Source organism: Nycticebus coucang, chromosome 2 (genome assembly GCF_027406575.1).
Source record: "Nycticebus coucang isolate mNycCou1 chromosome 2, mNycCou1.pri, whole genome shotgun sequence".
Classification (NCBI taxonomy): Eukaryota; Metazoa; Chordata; class Mammalia; order Primates; family Lorisidae; genus Nycticebus; species Nycticebus coucang.
Window position 1 is genome coordinate 172089007 of NC_069781.1, and position 19332 is coordinate 172108338.

Genomic DNA, 19332 nt, shown 5'->3' on the forward strand with positions numbered 1-19332 from the left:
AACAAGAAATTTACAGTGACTGGCATAGGTTATTTAAAAACTCTTTGTGGGTAGGGCGGCACCTGTGGCTCAAGGAGTAGGGCGCTGGTCCCATATGCCAGAGGTGGTGGGTTCAAACCTAGCCCTGGCCAAAAACAAACAAACAAAAAAAAACTCTTTGTGGGTAAAGTAGGTGGTGACCCAGGGTCCAGAACATAGCACAGAGTGGAAAACTCCTACAGGTCAGATCTGGGATCCTAACTCCAGACCACATCAAAAGAATCCTCTGAGGAAATTTTCAAAACAAGTGAACACACTAGAGTTTGAACATCTAAAAGCCATTTTGTGAGGAAGCACCTGTGGCTCAGTGGGTAGGACGCCAGCCCCATATACCAAGGGTGGCAGGTTCAAACCTGGCTCTGGCCAAACTGCAACAAAAAAATAGCCGGGCGTTGTGGTGGGCACCTGTATTCCCAGCTACTCTGGAGGCTGAGATAAGGGAATCGCCTAAGCCCAGGAGTTGGAGGTTGCTGTTGAGCTGTGTGACGCCACAGCACTCTACCGAGGGTGATAAAGTGAAACTATCTCTCCACAAAACAAAAAACAGCCATTTTGTCTGGGTTTTGGAAACCAAGCTGGAGCTACCTTGTAGCATTAGTCTATTAGTTTATTACAATTCATTTTGGGGTTTAGCAGTTTTAAGTATAGTACCAGTTCACTTTCCCAAGCATATCCCATGCATATCCCAAGCATATCCCATGTTGTGTACCTGTTACCAACAACTACTTCTCAGCAAAGTCTTCTGTTAAAAGATTAAGTTTAACTTCTCCACAAATCTCTGCATTTCAGAATTAGCGTGGGAAGGGAGAAGGAGGGTTGTAGGAATCATACAACAGCCAGAATGGAAGAAAAAAAACAAAGGAAAGTGTACCAAACATAAAATAAATGGTGAAGGGAAAGATCCTATTCATGAAATCCTTTTTAAGTTTAGCTTCTCAATGACGGGCTGCAATGTAGTGCAGCTTTCTAAATGTTTACTGGGGGCGGGGGATGGGTTTCCACATGCTCAGATCCTTTGATTTTGGTTTTGGTTTCATTGGACAGAGGCAGCAAAAAGCTGAACTACAGGGGGCGGCGCCTGTGGCTCAGTTGGTAAGGCGCCGGCCCCATATACCGAGGGTGGTGGGTTCAAACCCGGCCCCAGCTGAACTGCAACCAAAAAAAAGCTGGGCGTTGTGGCGGGGGCTTGTAGCCCCAGCTACTTGGGAGGCTGAGGCAAGAGAATCACTTAAGCCCAGAAGTTGGAGGTTGCTGTGAGCTGTGTGATGCCATGGCACTCTACCGAGGGCCATAAAGTGAGACTCTTGTCTCTATAAAAAAAAAGCTGAACTACAGGCATTATCTAGCAATAAACCAGATAGAATTATAGCAGGCTTAGAAAACAGAATGGTGGGCGGCGCCTGTGGCTCAGTCGGTAAGGCACCGGCACCATGTACCGAGGGTGGCGGGTTCAAACCCGGCCCCGGCCAAACTGCAACCAAAAAATGGCTGGGCGTTGTGGAGGGCGCCTGTGGTCCCAGCTGCTCAGGAAGCTGAGGCAAGAGAATCGCTTAAGCCCAGGAGTTGGAGGTTGCTGTGAGCTGTGTGAGGCCACGGCACTCTACCGAGGGCCATAAATTGAGACTCTGTCTCTACAAAAAGAAAAAAAAAGAAAAGAGAATGGTAAATATGGATTCCTATGCCCACCAGACGTGAGTAGACAAGCCACGTTGCTTCTTTAAAACGTCTGATCTCTGTATGTGTGACTTTATTTTTATTTATTTATTTATTTATTGAGACTGTCTGTGTCACCCTCGGTAGAGTGCCGTCGCGTCACAGCAACCTCAAATTCTTGGGCTTAAGTGATTCTCTTGTTTCAGCCTCCCAAGTAGCTGGGACTACAGGAGCCCACCACAACACCCGGCTATTTTGTTGTTGTTGTTCTTGTAGTTGTCACTGTTGTTTAGCAGGCCTGGGCCAGGTTTGAACCCCCAGCCCCGGTGTAGGTGGCCAGCATCATAACCACTGAACCATGGGCACCGAGCCTGTAGGTATGACTTTAATTCCGGAAGGGATTGTGTGGCGATACCAAAGGAATCTAGAAACCTGAATATTTCCAGTATTTATGTGGCTCAAGTAGCTACTCTTCATTGCTGCTTTAAAATGGAAGACATGGACACAATTACAAGAGGGACGCTACCTAACAAATGCAAACATTATAACCTAGTTGTTTGTACCCTCACAGTAACCCGAAATAAAAAATAAAATAAAATAGAAGACATGCCGCCTTTCCTATGTAACTCATAGTAATGTGCTTTTAAAAAGAAAATTCCCTTAAACTAGGCAAACAATCCTAGGAATCACTCATATCATGCTTATAATTCTTAGAGCTGCTCCTTCCCTATACAGAGAGATTATATAACGGAATGAATTGGGCAAGTGTGGTGGCTTCTGCCTGTAATCCTAGCACTTTGAGACTGAGGCAGGAGGATCACTTAAGGCCAAGAGTTCAAGATAGGCCTGAGCAGCTGAGCAACACAGTGACACTCTGTCTATATAGGCCAGGGTGGTGGTGGTGGGGGGCCAGAGCGGTAGCATGCACTAACAGTTCTAGCTACTTGGGAGGCTGAAACAGGAGGACTGCTTGAGCCCACAAGTTCAAAAACAATGAGCTACGATGATGCCACTATACAATGGAATGGATTGAATTTTAGGTAAGGAAATCAGTAGACTTCTCTGAGCCTCAATTTGGTCAAGTAAGTGAAAAAAATAATTCTACATATTTTATAGGACTGTTTTAAACCACTCGCATTATTAATGTATGCCAGTAGTTACTCACACACACACACTTGTTTGTGTGTGTACATAGGGTGACCGTAAATTGCACATGAACTTTATGGACACCATATATATGCAATTATTTTTTTTGGGGGGGGGGGGGAGCCTCACTCTGATGCCCCAGGCTAGAGTGCTTTGGCATCAGTCTAGCTCACAGAAGTATCAACTCCTGGGCCCAAGCAATCCTCCTGCCTCAGCCTCCTAAGTAGCTGGGACTAGAGGTACCTGCCACAATGCCCGGCTAATTTTTCTATTTTTAGTAGTCTCGCCCTTGCTCAGGTTGGTCTCAAACTTCTGACCTCAAAGGATCCTTCCACCTCGGCCTCCCGGAGTGCTAGAATTAGAGAGTGCTAGAATTGAGAGACAAGGCACTCAGCCTGTATATATTTTATATTGTGCTTATCTCAAAAGAGTTTAACATGGCTTATAAAAACGAGAATAGGGCAAGACAAGATGAATTAAAAATGAGTAAAAAAGAGGAAAAGAAAAGGAAAATACATTAAGAAAAACAGAATGGAACTGGCAGTAAGCTTAGTAGAAAATGCCTACCCCCAACCATACCTTTGGCTCTAGGCTTTCTAAGAAGCAACACAAAGAGGGAAAATCATCAGTTATATGGTAACCACAATATAAAAATAAACTAGCTGCTTGGGAAAAAGAGAAAACTTTCCTAAAATTTCTTCTAGAGAAAACTTTTGCGAGTAGCTGGGGACTACAGGAGCCCGCCACAATGCCCGGCTATTTTTTTGTTGCAGTTTGGCCGGGGCTGGGTTTGAACCGGCCACCCTCGGCCGGCGCCCTACTCACTGAGCCACAGGCACCGCCCCGAGAAAACTTTCAATAATGTAACAAATTACATCTATAAATTAACAGAGATTGACTTCATGGTGTTTGTACTTTACATAAACATTAACGATTAACATTATCATAAGACAAACAAAAAGCTGTGTCACTTACCTGCCCAGTCTCTGTTTTCTCACTACACCATTTCCCCAGATCAATCAGGCACTTATCCTGGAGGGCAGGATCCAGCTTAACATCCATGGCACGCTGGTGTAGGATCCTTTGGACTTCAGCTCGGCACTCCCGTGAGAGCTACATGAGAAAGTATGAGCAGAATTTTTTTTTTTGTAGAGACAGAGTCTCACTGTACCGCCCTCGGGTAGAGTGCCGTGGCGTCACACGGCTCACAGCAACCTCTAACTCTTGGGCTTACGCGATTCTCTTGCCTCAGCCTCCCGAGCAGCTGGGACCACAGGCGCCGGCCACAACGCTCGGCTATTTTTTTGTTGCCGTTTGGGCGGGGCTGGGTCCGAACCCGCCACCCTCGGCATATGGGGCCGGCGCCCTACTCACTGAGCCACAGGCGCCGCCGCCCGTATGAGCAGAATTTTAAAGGTGACAAAACAAAAATGCAAAGACACTAGATAAAGCAAATTTGTTGTCAGGAAACTAACAACTCTATAGTTTAACTCCCAAAACTTTATACTTAATTCTCTTCCAGAATAAGAAATAAACGTTCTAGAAGGCTTCAAAAAGTCACTATCTCAAGGAATGCAATTATTTATTCAGCATTTTCTAATATAAATGGAATTACATTCTTTCTGAGTGTATCCTGATACAAGTGAACTGACTCTGAATCCAGTCAGATCAGGTTAGATAGTTTTGTTTGTTTAGCAAAATTAATTTGCCAGTTTATGATGTAGAATAGAATGTAAGATCCAATTCAGGAGAGAATATATACTTGGTTCCACAGAACTGAGTTAAAATTGACCTAAATCAAATGAAACAAAAAATTTAGAAGTAACAGTTTTTACAGGCCAGGATCTGACTCCTCTAGATGAGTTATATAGAATTAGCAGAGAGTAAAGCAGGTGAAAACTAGTATTTTTGAAAGGGCTGTGAGAAAGCTGTCATTGACAGGTACAGCTAAGTCTCTCCTGCCACGAAAGCCAGCATGCCTGGGAGCAGAGGATGGAGAGTAACTGTTTAATGGGTGTGGGGCTTCCTACTAGTCATGGAATATTTTGAAACTACAAAGAGGTGGCAGCTGCATAAAATTGTGAATGTAGTAAATGCCATTTTTTCTCTTTAAAATGCTTAATTTTATGTTATGTGAATTTCACCTCAATTTTCTATAACGAGTGAGACTGACGTGCAATGAAGAATCTCAGAAGGTATAAAAAGGCCAATGTGGCACCAGAAGGCACCCAATACGCCTGAGAGCCAACCACACACAAACATCCATACAAAAGGTAGCAGCTGGGCACACAAATACCGAGAGACTGAGATGCGGTGGCTTCTGCTCTAACTAGTGCACTGTGTCATTAATACAGGCATTAAGTGTTCAGTTGCCAAGGGCACAAGTCTAAGAACCATTTGTATCCTGGCTAAAAGGTTCTAATGGAGCTTTAAAGCTAAAGTTAGGAGAGCAGAATTTAATTGTCCATTTGTGATTCAGATTTGCGGAATTTTTTTTTTTTGAGACAGAGTCTCACTTTGTAGCCCTCATTAGAGTGCCGTAATGTCACATCACAGCTCACAGCAACCTCAAACTCTTGGGCTTTAACGATTTTCTTGCCTTAGCCTCCCAAGTAGCTGGGATGACAGGTGCCCGCCACAAAGCCTGGCTATTTTTAAAGATGAGGTCACGCGTTGGCTCAGGCAGGTCTCGAACCTGTGAGCTCAGGCAATCTACCTTTGTTGGGCACCCAAGTACTGGGATTACAGGGGTGAGCCATGGCGCCTGGCCGAGATTTGCGGAATTTTAAGAAAAAAATCTGGAAATCTCACCCCAACTCATACCATTAAAAATATAAAATCAGGCTCGGCGCCTGTGGCTCAAGCAGCTAAGGCACCAGCCACATACACCTGAGCTGGCGGGTTAGAATCCAGCCCGGGGCCTGCCAAACAACAGTGACGGCTGCAACCAAAAAATAGCCAGGCGTTGTGGTGGGCACCTGTAGTCCCAGCTACTTGGGAGGCGGAGGCAGGAAAATAGCTTGAGCCCAGGAGTTGGAGGTTACTGTGAGCTATGATGCCACAACACTCTACCCAAGGCGACAGCTTGAGGGTTTGTCTCAAAAAAAAAAAAAAAAAAAAAGAAAAGAAAAAAATATATAAAATCATATGGAAAGAGGGTGGTAGAGCAACTTTTAGGTATACTCACTGCATGAAAAGGCTCTATCAAATAATATCAAATACACTAACCAAAGTTTTCCTGAGATGACAGAAATCAAAATATATAACAAACTATTTAAAAAAAAACAAATGATAGTTCTCATGAATTCTCCCAGAAGCCATCGCTCTTCCTCTTCCTCTAAGCAGCCTGAGGTGATCTGTGAAAATAATTTGCTATTTACTTGACCCAGAAAACCCTATAAAGTCATACAAGTCCAGAGGTTCAAATCTTTGTGTTCACTTTAAGAATACACATGAAACTGCCCAGGCCAAAAAGGTTGCTGAATTTTTGCCGCACATTCTTAAAAATGTGGAGAAGAACGCTGAACGTAAGGGTTTAAATGTAGATTCTCTGGTCACTGAGCACATCAGGTGAAAACAAAGCACCCAAGATGAGTCACCAAACTTCCAGAGCTCATGGTCGCATTAACCCCTACATGAGCTTATTGAAAAGGAACAAATTGTTCCTAAAGCAGAAGAGGACATAGCACAGAAGAAAAAGATATCCCAGAAGAAACTAAAGAAACAAAAACTTATGGCACAGGAATAGATGCAACATAAAATAAATGCGAATAACAGTAAAAAGAAAAACAAATGATAAGAAGAAAGGAAGTCAATATTGACAGCATACCCTCCTTCCCTGTTCCTCAGTGCGGTAGGCGTGTCTGTATAAACAAGAGAACACAGCTCCGGGAGGCATAAGTTCACTGGTCTCATTCCAACCATGGGTGTGGCAAAGACGAGAGGCATCTCCCTGGCACTTGCGGTATAAGACAGGGTCCAGCCTACAAGAGTTAAAAGGCAACCACTCTACATTTTGTTCTGAACATGCTAAGGGTTTTTTACTAGGTGCTTTGCTTTGTATACTCACTAATAATCACCCCAGGGTAGGGAGACTAACGATATGCAAAGGTATATTCCTGAACTTCGCTCTTAATGAACACACAGTGGTCAATCTATAGAAATTTGTTCACTTTCATAAAGACTTAAGTTCTACCTCAAAGATGTTATCTTGGTTATATAAGGTACCTATAATAACATTACAATAACAAACTCAGCCCTCACATGCCTTGGCTGAACACAGAAAATTAGGGCTGTAGCTATCAAGAGACAATTTGCAACTTTTTACTTAATAATTTTAAATATATTTTTTTTCCTCCAGCAAAAGCAGCTTGTCATTACTTCAGGGAAACTAGTAAGGAACAGGACAAGTAATGGTCTCCAAGAACCCCCACTGCTAAGACTGCCAAGCCCCAGGTCAATCTGGAAGCTAGGGGTGGATCAGCATCCTGCCCCCTTTGGTCCATCTTGCTGGCTGGTGTACTCAGGCTTTTGCCTCACTTTAACAGAATACTTAGAAAAAAGCATTTAATAAGAAACAGTAAGTATGAGTGAAGTTCAAGTGTAACTAATATATAAAATTCAGTAATATCGGGCAGTGCCTGTGGCTCAGTGAGTAGGGCACCAGACCCATATACTGAGGGTCTGGGTTCGAGCCCAGCCCTGGCCAAACTGCAACAAAAAAATAGTGCCTGTAGTCCCAGCTACTCAGGTGGCCGAGGCAAGAGAATCGCCTAAGCCCAAGAGCTGGAGGTTGCTGTGACCTGTGATGCCATGGCACTCTACCAAGGGCAACAAAATAAGACTGTCTCTTAAAAAAAAAAAAAAAAGGATTCAGTAATATCAGAAATGGCAAGGTAAACAGAATCTTCTACTCAACTTTTTGTCCTCTTCCCACGTAAGGTAAGGCAGTTGTTTTTTTGGTTTACCTGAATAGGCTTATCAATGAACAAAACTTGACATTTAACTTTTATTTTTTATTTTTTTGAGACAGAGTCTCACTGTGTCACACTCAGTAGAACGCTGTGGCATCACAGCTCACAGCAACCTCAAACTCTTGGGCTTAAGTGATTCTATTGTCTCGGCCTCCCAACTAGCTGGGACTACAGGTGCCCGCCACAACACCTGGCTATTTTTTGATTGGAGTTGTCATTGTTGTTTGACAGGCCACGGCTGGGTTCGAACCTGCCACTCCGGTGTACGTGGCTGGCGTCCTAGCCACTGAGTAACACGTGCCGAGCCATTACTTATTTATTTTTTTGAGACAGAGTCTCACTATGTCACCCTCTTGGTGTCACAGCTCACAGCAACCTCAAACTCTTGGGCTTAAGCAATTCTCTTGTCTCAGGCTCCCACGTAGCTAGGACTACAGATGCCTGCCACAACACCGGGCTTTTTGTTGTTGTTGTTGCCACTGTTGTTTTTTAGCTGGCCTGGGTTGGGTTCAAAACCTCCTGCCTCGGTGTATGTGGCTGGCACCCTACCCACTGAGTTATGGGTGACGCCGACATTTAACTTTTAATCTGGGCATGGCGAATTAAGCAATGAGCCTGTTTCTTTTCTAGATCAGACAAAGGGATGCTTAATTCTGTCCATCTTACGTCACCAGCTTTGGCGAAGGGCTCTTCAGTATAGGAGACAGGCTAATATCTGCTGAATGGCCACTAAGACTTTGCAGCACTTTTTTGATTAAGGGGGAAGGAATTAAAGAGAAGAAAACATGACTTTGATTAGAACAGTACACTCATTAAACACTTTATTTCAGTGTAGATGGCCAGAGGAAGCACAGGGAAATTATCACCCAGCTTTCTGCAGTCCTGTCCAGAACTAATTTGAAGAAACAGAAATAAAAACACATTGTACCTTCAGGTAAAGTATGTGGGCCAAACATATATTAATCACCAGAAAAGGTTAATGACCACAAGACAGTGGCTTAACAACTGACTCAGGAAGCATATGAACTTGGGAAGCTAGAAGAGAAGGGAGATGCAGTTTTTGCTATTTCGGAAGTGAGAAGGGAAGACAAGCCATGGGGAGAGGAGGGAACCGGGGCCATAAGCAATAGTGCCTCTGACTATAATATACACCCTCCTATTATATTCCCCACCCATTTTTGTTAAAAAGATGAGAAGGGAATTAGAGATGTCACTTCTTCACAAAAACCTCTGAAGACAGAATAAATTCAGTAACTCTGAATGGTTAAAGATATAAAAGCAAAATCCCATACCCAGTGCAAATCAATACAGATACAAATGCATTATTGTTTGAGAGACAGATCTGAAGATGGTTTTGCTGCCTCTACAGGTGCCATAGTTCTTTCCAGATAGATAGTGTAAGAAACATTTTGACCTTGATTTCCAAAGTACTGGTGAACAGGGATACTCAGTACAGACTTGAGGTGGGTTGATATGCTTTTAATTACTGTTCTGAAAGCAACAGTTTTTTAGACGACTGGAATATGTTAGCTGTCACTGAAAACAACAAAAGTTAATGTCCTACTGCTTATTTCTAAATATACAGGTAATACTGACTACACAGGAGAACAGACTGAGGCAGTGCATTTACTTTGGCTGCAAAATACTCACTTCCAATCTCGGGAGATGAAATATTGTAGCTCTAAGAGACGATGTTCACAGTCTTCCACCATCTTCTCTGTATACAAATGTTCCATAAGGCATGAGAGGATCCTAGACATAAAGCAGGCAAAATTGTAATAGGAGAGAAGTGTCTTAATGAGAGGTTCAGAACTTCATGTTTATATAATACATTCTTGGCCTGAGGAAAAAGCCTGTTAACTATTTTCATAGGACAATAGAATTTATTTTTCTGAGAATCACTCAAATTAACTGAATCTGACAGTTACCACACCTATCAACTTCAGAGCCGATTACACTTAGGACTCAGCTGCACAAGATCTATGTGATGTTGCCATATTTTTAACTGTTTGTTATGAAAAATTTCCAACATATACAAAAGAATCATGTAATAGCCATCTTTCCTCGCCACAATTTTAACCAAGTAAGGGCCAAGTTCATTTTAAGTCTATGCCCCTTTTCAGATATTTTAAAGCAAATTCCAGACACTATCATTTTATTTGTAAATTCTTCAGCATGTTTCTCCAAAATATACAAACTTAATACTATTATTGTATCATCAAGAAAGTAACAAAAAAATCCTTCATATCATGGAATATCTTGTTAGTTTTCAAATTTTCCCAAAGATGTCATGTCTTTTTACATGTTTGCTCAAATCAGGACCCAGAAAAGGTCTATGTGTCATATTTAATCAATAAACATCTTAAAACAGTTGCATACCCCTGGGGCAGGGGTGGGGAGATAGGTCAAGAAGTGACCCCACCAATGATTTGTTTTCACACATCCATCCAAAGTGTTTTCGCTGAGACAGATATATATGTAAAAGCCACTTTTGTAGGGTCAATTCCTGCCACTCCCTTCGGTATGCAACTGTTATCTATTTTAATCTGTAGCAATTCTCCCCTGCCTCTTTCCCTTTCTCTCTCTTTGGTTGATGCAATTATTTTTATATTAGTAAATATTCTTAATTAGCCCTAAGTGTATTTGTCCATCTCTTCCAACCACAGGAAAAGCTTTAAGGAAGAAGGCCATCTTTAAATCCCACCACCACTGTATGAATAGGAGTTAATAATAAACAACATTCACTATATTGTGTATGGCTGGTTGCAGACCATAAAGATTTTTGCAGAATGAGAAATCTGTTCTTACCTGAAACCTGGCTTTAAGAGCTATTTTCACATCATAGAGAATAAAACTAATGAATAAGAATCAAATGCTTTCTTATAGCATTAATTCAGCTTTCTTACATCTTGGATGCAACTACACTATTCATTTTATCCATGACCACTCCCCCTAACTACCATATTTCTATTTCAATTAGAATTAACTATTTTCTTTTTCTTTTCTTTTTTTTTTTTGAGACAGAAGCTCACTCTGGCACCCTAACTAGAATGCCATGGCATTATTGTTCACAGCAACCTCAAGTTCTTGGTCTCAAGAGATCCTCTTGCCTCAGTTTTTCTATTTTTAATAGAGACAGGGTCTCACTATTGCTCAGACTGGTCTGGAACTCCTGAGCTAAAGTGATCTACCCACTTTGGCCTCCCAGAGTGCTAGGCTTACAGGCATGAGCCACCATGCCTGACATAGAATTAACTATTTGCTAATGATTATTAAGCAGCTAAAGTATACAAGTCAATACACACAGAGGATAAATTACATAGAGTGTTAGTGATGTGTCACTTTATCCTGAGTGTTTCTCATTTTTATTTGACTATCATATGAAATTAGTCACTTCATGAATGGAAGTGCTTCATGAATGTGCTCAATCATTACCAATGAACATCACACTGCTGGGTCTAGATGTCTCTGTATCATAGAAGAGGCAGAACTGCCATCTGAATTCCAAATATTAGTTTCAAGACAAGTTAATATGTTTCTGTTCAACAACATTTCAGTTAAGATGTTAAACCACTCGTGCTTGCTCCGGCAGCACATATACTAAAATTGGAATGATACAGAGAAGATTAGCGTGGCCCCTGCGCAAGGATGACACAAAAATGCGTGAAGCGTTCCATAAATTAAAAAAAAAAAAAAAAAAAAAGATGTTAAACCACTCAAAAGTTATTTGAAGGATCGTTCTCTCTGCTGCCAAGTAAAAGACTATAAGGATAAATACCACAAATAAGATAACCTACATTGGGTCTCCGGATCTTATATGTTTGCAGGCTGTCTGTATTACAGATTCACAAGCTTCATTCAAAGCTCGATCAATGCGGTAATCTGCACCAGGGTCAGTCTCCTGAATCAGTGTTTGAAGCTAGATTTTAAAAAATTAAGAAAGAAGAAAAAAAATAACTTAGCAGGGAAGAGCAAGGTCATCTCTTCATACAATCAGTTGCTCAGTCTTGTATATCACACAGTACTCTACCAAGGTATACAACAGCTATATCACTCAAGCTTAAGAGCTCTTGCCAAATACATTCCAATTGGTTTCTTCAATGTGACTGGAAATTTTTCTAAATCCTTGTGAGGACTGCTTATCTATCTCTCCCGAACTAATCCTGGACATGTACAAAATAACAGGTCTTTACAATACTAACATTATAAAAAGCCTGCCACTTTTCTTATATCTGCCTTGTTGTTAATCAGATTACTAAACCAACACTCAGGGCAGAGCCAGATTGAGAGGAGAAAAGATAATAGAGATATTCCCAGTAAGAGGCTTAATTTGCTCGTGAGAATCTAGAATTCAAATTTTGATGCAAAGACACTGATACTCACTCAAGTGTGCTGTGCTTTATTAACAACAGCAGGTGTAAGATTTCATTTAACTTGAAGAAATATCAATTATGAAAACCAAGATCGCAATACTTATAATTTCCCATTTTTCCTCAACTATTCTATAAAAAGAGTTGACCTTTTCTTTTTTGCAGTTTTGGATGGGGCCGGGCTTGAACCCGCCACCCCTAGTATATGGGGCCGGTGCCCTATATCTTGAGCCACAGGCACCGCCCCTCGACTATTTTATAAAACTAAGAGATAAACCTGAGCTTGCTTATTATAAGCATATAGAAAAATATTCTGCAAGATCTGTAACAAATGACAATAAATAAAAAAAAGGAAAAATACTCGTGGTGTTTTTAAGCATTGAAAATTAGCATATATTCGTTATCATTTACTTTTGCTCAGTCCATAGTTTTTCCTGAAATAAAAGAAAGGTATGAAAATATGTACTTCCTATCTTTTTTCCCTTTTTTGAGAAGATGAGGGGACATGGAGATAGCAGAAAAGGTTCTAAATTATGAATCAGAGGACCTATTAATAGTTCTAGCTCTGGGAGACATTACCTTTGAGAACATGAACAGGTTGATTAATCTCTAAGTTTCAGTTTCTTTACCTGCAGAAAATTGTTAAACAATAATATATGGGGGCTCGGTGCTGGTAGCTCAACGGTTAAGGCACCAGCCACACACACTGGGGCTGGCGGGTTCAAATCCGGCCCAGGCCTGCTAAACAACAATGACAACTATAACAAAAAAATAGCTGGGAGTTGTGGGGGGCGCCTGTAGTCCCAGCTGCTCGGGAGGCTAAGGCAAAAGAATTGCTTGAGCCTAAGAGTTTGAGGTTGCTGTGAGCTGTGACACCAAAGCACTCTACAAAGGGTGACATAGTGAGATTGTCTCAAAAAAAAAAAAAAAAAATCATATACGGGAGAACACTGGGTAAACTGCAAGGGATTTCACAGATGTGAAAGGTCATTATTATCACAGATGAGTAGCAAATGGTATTTGGGTTAGGGTTCTTAAACAACAAAGCAAATCAGAAAACCACAATCCTTACTGGTTTGGGCTCCTTTTTTCCAAATTGAAGAATTGGTGCCCTTTTCACGTCACTAATCTGTCCTCTGTTAGAGCCTTCTCTGATCCTCACATCTGTCCACAGGTGCTTACATGAAGGCACTGGCCTCAACCACATATTTATCAGTGAGCACAAATCAAAAGGACATGAAGAAAAGAAAAACATTTCTTTTTTTTTGAGACAGAGTTTCATTTTGTCACCCTCGGTAGAGTGCTGTAGCATCACAGCTCACAGCAACCTCCAGCTTCTGGGCTTAGGCGATTCTCTTCCCTCAGCCTCCTGAGTAGCTGGGACTACAGGTGCCCACCAAAACACCCAGCTATTTTTTTGTTGCAGTTTGGCCAGGTTTGAACCCATCACCCTCAGTATATGGGGTCGGCGCTCTACTCACTGAGCCACAATTGCCGCCCAAGAAAAACATTTCTATTATCCTAAATTAAAGAAGATAATGATCAAGAAGAGAGAAATATGAAAGATTTCCAATATTCTGGGACGCAAGTTATATCACAATTTTTGGTGGCAATTTGGAAAAACTACAAAATGCTATGGTTAGCTGGTAGAAAGACTACTGTCCAATGATTACAAATTTCACTTACAATGTTTGTGATAAAGACCAAAATATTTACATTTTTTTTCCTGAGAGAATTTAGAAGCACCATGGCAGTCTGGAAGTCTTTGTGGAAACTGTGTCACTTAAATATCCATAACTGAAAGGCAAACTTTGAGAAGCCACAACAAATGTACTAGGCTGTAGCTATTAAAAGGAGAAAATGCCCTATTAGAGCCGGATAGGCTAAAGACTCAAGAGATCACTGAGTCTTTGAGTGTAGGAAAGAAATATAGTAGATCCTCTGTAATTTGTCTACTTAAGAGACTCACAAAATGGTCAAAATACAGAGGTGGCCAACATAAGGAACTGGCCCTGCTGTACAGATACCTACATATGGTGCATGTCTAGTCTATGAAAATTAGGTCAATTTAAGGAGTGGGCAACTATGGAGGTTCTACTGCACTAAGAATGTGAATTGCCACATGATTACATATCTATTCTAACCCTCGACACACTTAGGAAAAGAAACCTGAGGAAAGGCACCAGAGAGCTGACTAAAGAAGCCAGCCAGGCACAGAGTCATCTGGCCATAACTTAATTTAATAGTTCATGATTATGCTGCATTTGGGAAAATATGTACTCAACAATATAATTATCTCTGTTTTAGAGTTCATTACTTGTTGAGAGTTCACAATCAAAGCACCACCAAGCAGAGAATGGGGAAAATTAAAGGTCAACCATAGAAAGGTATCAAAATCTGCTGTATCAAGAACGAACCTTTTCTTAATTTTTTTTGAGACAGTCTCACTATGTTGTCCTCAGTAGAGTGCCATGGCACTATAGCTCACAGCAAACTCTTGGGCTTAACTGATTCTCTTGCCTCAGCCTCCCAAGTAGCTGGGACTACATGCACCCGCCATAACCCCTGGCTATTTTTTTGTTGCAGTTGCCACTATTGTTTAACTGGCCTCGGCTGGGTTCGAACCTGCCTCTGTGTATATGGCCGGCATCGTAACCACTGTGCTACGGGCACTGAACTAAGAACTTTATCTTCACAAGTGAAATATGTTAATTTTTTCCAACTTCCTTTACAGAACTGACTATAAAGTTTAGGAGTAGAGAAAGAAAGATCCTTCTATGCATAGTTGCCCTAGTCTAATAAGAAAAGATGATGTGCTGGGCAGTGCCTGTGGCTTTAAGTGGGTAGGGCACCAGCCCCATATACTGAGAGTGGCGGGTTCAAACCCAGCCCTGGCCAAACTGCAACAAAAAAATAGCCGGGCATTGTGGTGGGCGCCTGTAGTCTCAGCTACTCAGGAAGCTGACCTAAGAGAATCGTCTAGGCCCAGGAGTTGGAGGTTGCTATGAGCTGTGTGATGCCATGGCACTTTTTTTTTTAAAGAAAAGATGGTGTGATTTTGAAAATGACATGCTCTCTTGATCCTTCAGGCCAAGAATTCCTGACATGCTGCACAACAGTAATAAAAACTCTTAGAAAAAAATTTCAACTCTTTTTCAACTTCAACTCAATCAAACCTATTAGGCAAATTCTCTTCTGGTCTTGAAGACACTTCTTAATGTATCAGAATCTGGTTTGTCTTGATTCTAAGTTTAGAAAATTCAACCTAGTAAGTTACCCTTTTTTTTGTTTGTTTGTTTTAAGAACTCCAGCAAATGATGCATTCTATCTTTTTAAGTAAATAGTTCTTTTTATTATGAGCTCCACTTAAACCCTGCGGTAAATTCTACATTCATACTAAGTTATACCTAAAGAAACAGTATTCTGTCTCTGGTCCTTAGTACCTAATGTCCAATATGATATCACAAAGGATTCAGATAAAAGAAGTTGGGACAGCATCAAGAAAAGTCTCTTCAGCTGATAAAACGTGACATTCAAAATGGCAACAGAAAATTTTTCCTTACCGCCTGCTGGCAATTTGCTCCAAGGTTCCCCTTCTCCCCTCGAACTACTTTCATGAGACAGTGCAGCGTTCGCCCTTTGCGATGTAATCCAGAACAATGATGTTCAATCTCCCCTCGACAGCTTAGGATAATCTCAGGGCTCAAAGAAAAGTCTTCCATCAACATGCGTCGGTAATCTAACATCTCCCCCTGGCACTCACTGCTCACTTGTCGCCCTAAATTAGGATATAAGTCATAACATGATGGAGGGTGATCATTAAGATAAGAAGACACCACATATTAAAAACATGCTTCTGTCTGGAATAAATATTACTAGTCATGCTAATATTAGACTGAAAACTTCAGAATTTAACAAAAGTTTTAACAGCATAAAATTAGCTTAGACTTCAAAAACTTGAATTTATCCTGTCAGTGTTCTGCATCATTCAGAATTTATACTACTGAGCTAATAATGCAAATGCTTTGCTCACGAAGTCTTATTAATAAGATAACTATATTGTGGTAAAAATCAAAGCCAAACAACAATCCATATTGGTCTACATCAGGGATCCTCAAACTGCGGCCCACGGGCCACATGAGGCGGTGTGATTGTATTTGTTCCCATTTTGTTTTTTTACTTCAAAATAAGATATGTGCCGTGTGATAGGAATTTGTTCACAGTTTTTTTTTTTTTTTAAACTATAGTCCGGCCCTCCAACAGTCTGAGGGACAGTGAACTGGCCCCCTGTTTAAAAAGTTGAAGGACACCTGGGATTAAAGCTGTGGAAAAGACTATACTTCAAATATTCATTACAAGCCCTCCCCCCTCCACTTCTTTCAGCTATAAATGTCAATGGAGTATAGTAGAGTAAATATTATATTGGAGTAAATATAAAAGAGATTAAAACAAAATAAAACAACATAAAAAATGGTCATCTTGACAGTTTAGAGCCATAATTTGAAGCCAAGTCTTGCTGACCCATGTGCTAAATTACCCTAACCCAACTCTCCCCAAAATGCAGCATATTATGCATTTTAAAAATTAGAAAGGCAGGCCCAGTGGTTATGGTGCCAGCCACATACACTGAGGCTGGCAAGTTCAAACCTAGCCCAGTCCAGCTAAAACACAACAATGACAACTGCAAGAAAAAATAGCTGGGTATTGTGGTGGGTGCCTTGTAGTCCCAGCTACTTGGGAGGCTGAGGTAAGACAATTGCTTAAGCCCAGGAGTTGGAGGTTGCTGTGAGCTGTGATACCATAGCACTCTACCGAGGGGGATGTAGTAAGAGTCTGTCTAAAAAAAAAAAAAAAAATTAGAAAGGCTGGCTGTGGGGCGGCACCTCTGGCTCAGTCGGTAAGGCGCCGGCCCCATATACCGAGGGTGGCGGGTTCAAACCTGGCACTGGCCAAACTGCAACCAAAAAATAGCCGGGCGTTGTGGCGGGCACCTGTAGTCCCAGCTACACGGGAGGCTGAGGCAAGAGAATCGCTTAAGCCCAGGAGTTGGAGGTTGCTGTGAGCTATGGGAGGCCACGCTACTCTACCAAGGGCCATAAAGTGAGACTCTGTCTCTACAAAAAAAAAAAAAAAAAAGGAAAGGCTGGCTGCTATGGCTGGGCGTGGTGGCTCATACCTACAATCCTAGTATTCTGGGAGGCTGAAGCACATGGATTGCTTGAGCTCAGGAGCTGGAGATCAGATTGAGCAAGAGCAAGACCCTGACTCTAAAAATAGCTAAAAAATAGTGGTGGGAGCCTATAGTCCCAGCTACTTAGGAGGCTGAGGTAAAAGGATCAATTCGACCCCAGAGTTTGAGGCTGCTATGAGCTATCATGCCATGGTACTCCACCAAGGGTGACAAAGTGAAAATCTGTCTCAAAAAAAAAGAAAAGAAAAGAAGAGAAAAGAAAAAAAGAAAGAAAGGAAGGCTGGGTATGTAGCTCATGCCTGTAATCCCAGCATTTTATGACGCCAAGGCAGGAGGATCACATGAGACCTCAAGTTAGAGTATAGCCTGGACAACATCGTGAGACCTGCATCTCTACGAGAAAAAAAAAATTAGCCACGAGTGGTAATACACACCTGTAGTTTCAGTTACTTGGAGGACTGCCTGAGCACAGGAGTTCAGGGTGCAGTGAGCTATATCATGTCACTGCACTGCAGCATGGGTAACAGAATAAAATGCTATCTCAAAAAAAACCCCACGAAAACCTCAAAAAAGCAAATAGGGCCGGACTTGATGGCTCATGCCTATAATCTTAGCACTCTAGGAGGACAAGGCGGATGGATTGCTTGAACTCAAGAATTCAAGACCAGCCTAAAGTAAAATTCAGATTCCTTCTCTACTAAAAATAGAAAAACTAGCAGGGTGTTGTGGTGGGCACCTGTAGTCTCAGTTACTCAGGAGGCTGAGGCAAGAGGATTGCTGGAGCCCAAGAGTTTGAGATTGCTGTAAGCTGTGACACCACAGCACGCTGTGGTGCTATGGTTACTTTACTGCGGGCACAGAGTAAGACTGTCTAAAAAAAAAAAGCAAATATAGGAAGAAATTAACATTTATAAGTATAAGAAGCTTTAGAATGTGAATCTAAAAAAGGAATAAAAAGGATAAGAAGAAATGAACTCTACCTCTGTGCACAGCTGACTCCAGGCACATTAGAAGGTAGGACAGTCTGGCTTCCCGGGACCGAGGAAGATTTTCCACATTGCACCGGTATTTCTTCAAGTCACTCTTACAGGATTTGGCCAATGAATAACTGACTTTATAATCCTGGGCAATCAGCTTTTGGCGGGTTGTTAGTGCTTCTCGACACTGGGGAAGGAGCACAGCAAGACAGCTGTAGGGCTGTATGTGGCTTACCTTCTGACACATGCCCCATCCCTAAGATGAGCCCAGAGACTGACAGTCAAGTACATGCCAACAACTGTGGTCATTACCAAAATGTCTATCTTTAGGGTTGATGAAATTTTGACCAAGCATGCTAAACTAGTATGGCAAGAGTTAGGAGGTAAATAGATGGTGAACCCAGGGATTCTGTAGCAAGTTGTAAATGGTTGTTACAATAGCAGCTGTCCTAAACACATAAATATTTGGTAGATCCCAATACTATTAACTTTGGAGACAAAGTATTCTTTTCCTCTTCCACAATATCCCTAACATAAATTTCCTGGTGACTAAGAAAACATTTTGGAGAAAACATTCTATACTTTTAAAATAAAATTACTGCATGATATAAGAAAACCAAAATGAGAAACATTTCTTCAGCCTGCACAGGAAAGTAAATGATAAGATAGCAAAATGAATTACTTCACAGCCATAAAAGATTCTTGCATTCATTCACGGACAGAGGACTAAAAGTAATAAGAATGCTTAATGAGACAGTTGCTGAAAAATTAAATAGATAATTACTAACGAAGCACATTGCTTTGGTTAGCCTAAATTTCCTGTGTATTTAGGCTGGACTCTGTGTGACTTTCTATAAAATTCTGTAATTTGTTCCCCTTGAATAGACCACCAGTTGGCTTCTCACTGTCTAAATAGTGCAAGTAGAGCTTCATTTTTTTGGTTGAAACCAAGTATGCTTTATTCTCTGCTTAAATTCATATCT

The 19332-nt window shown here is 41.3% G+C and overlaps 1 protein-coding gene and 1 non-coding gene across 2 annotated transcripts in view; one reads left to right on the forward strand and one right to left on the reverse strand.

Moving 5' to 3' along the window:
- The window catches only part of GLG1 (golgi glycoprotein 1), a 132696-nt gene that overhangs the window by 27954 nt on the left and 85410 nt on the right, over nucleotides 1-19332 (reverse strand). Inside the window, exons 7-12 of the mRNA XM_053607673.1 lie at nucleotides 18353-18536; nucleotides 15745-15959; nucleotides 11609-11730; nucleotides 9462-9563; nucleotides 6668-6821; nucleotides 3814-3951 (exon numbers count right to left, since the gene is read on the reverse strand). Coding sequence (XP_053463648.1) covers nucleotides 3814-3951; nucleotides 6668-6821; nucleotides 9462-9563; nucleotides 11609-11730; nucleotides 15745-15959; nucleotides 18353-18536 — 915 coding nt within the window. The remainder of the gene's footprint in view (nucleotides 1-3813; nucleotides 3952-6667; nucleotides 6822-9461; nucleotides 9564-11608; nucleotides 11731-15744; nucleotides 15960-18352; nucleotides 18537-19332) is intronic.
- On the forward strand, nucleotides 11388-11494 carry LOC128580026 (U6 spliceosomal RNA). Its single transcript, XR_008378389.1, has one exon. It is a non-coding gene; the product is annotated as a U6 spliceosomal RNA (small nuclear RNA).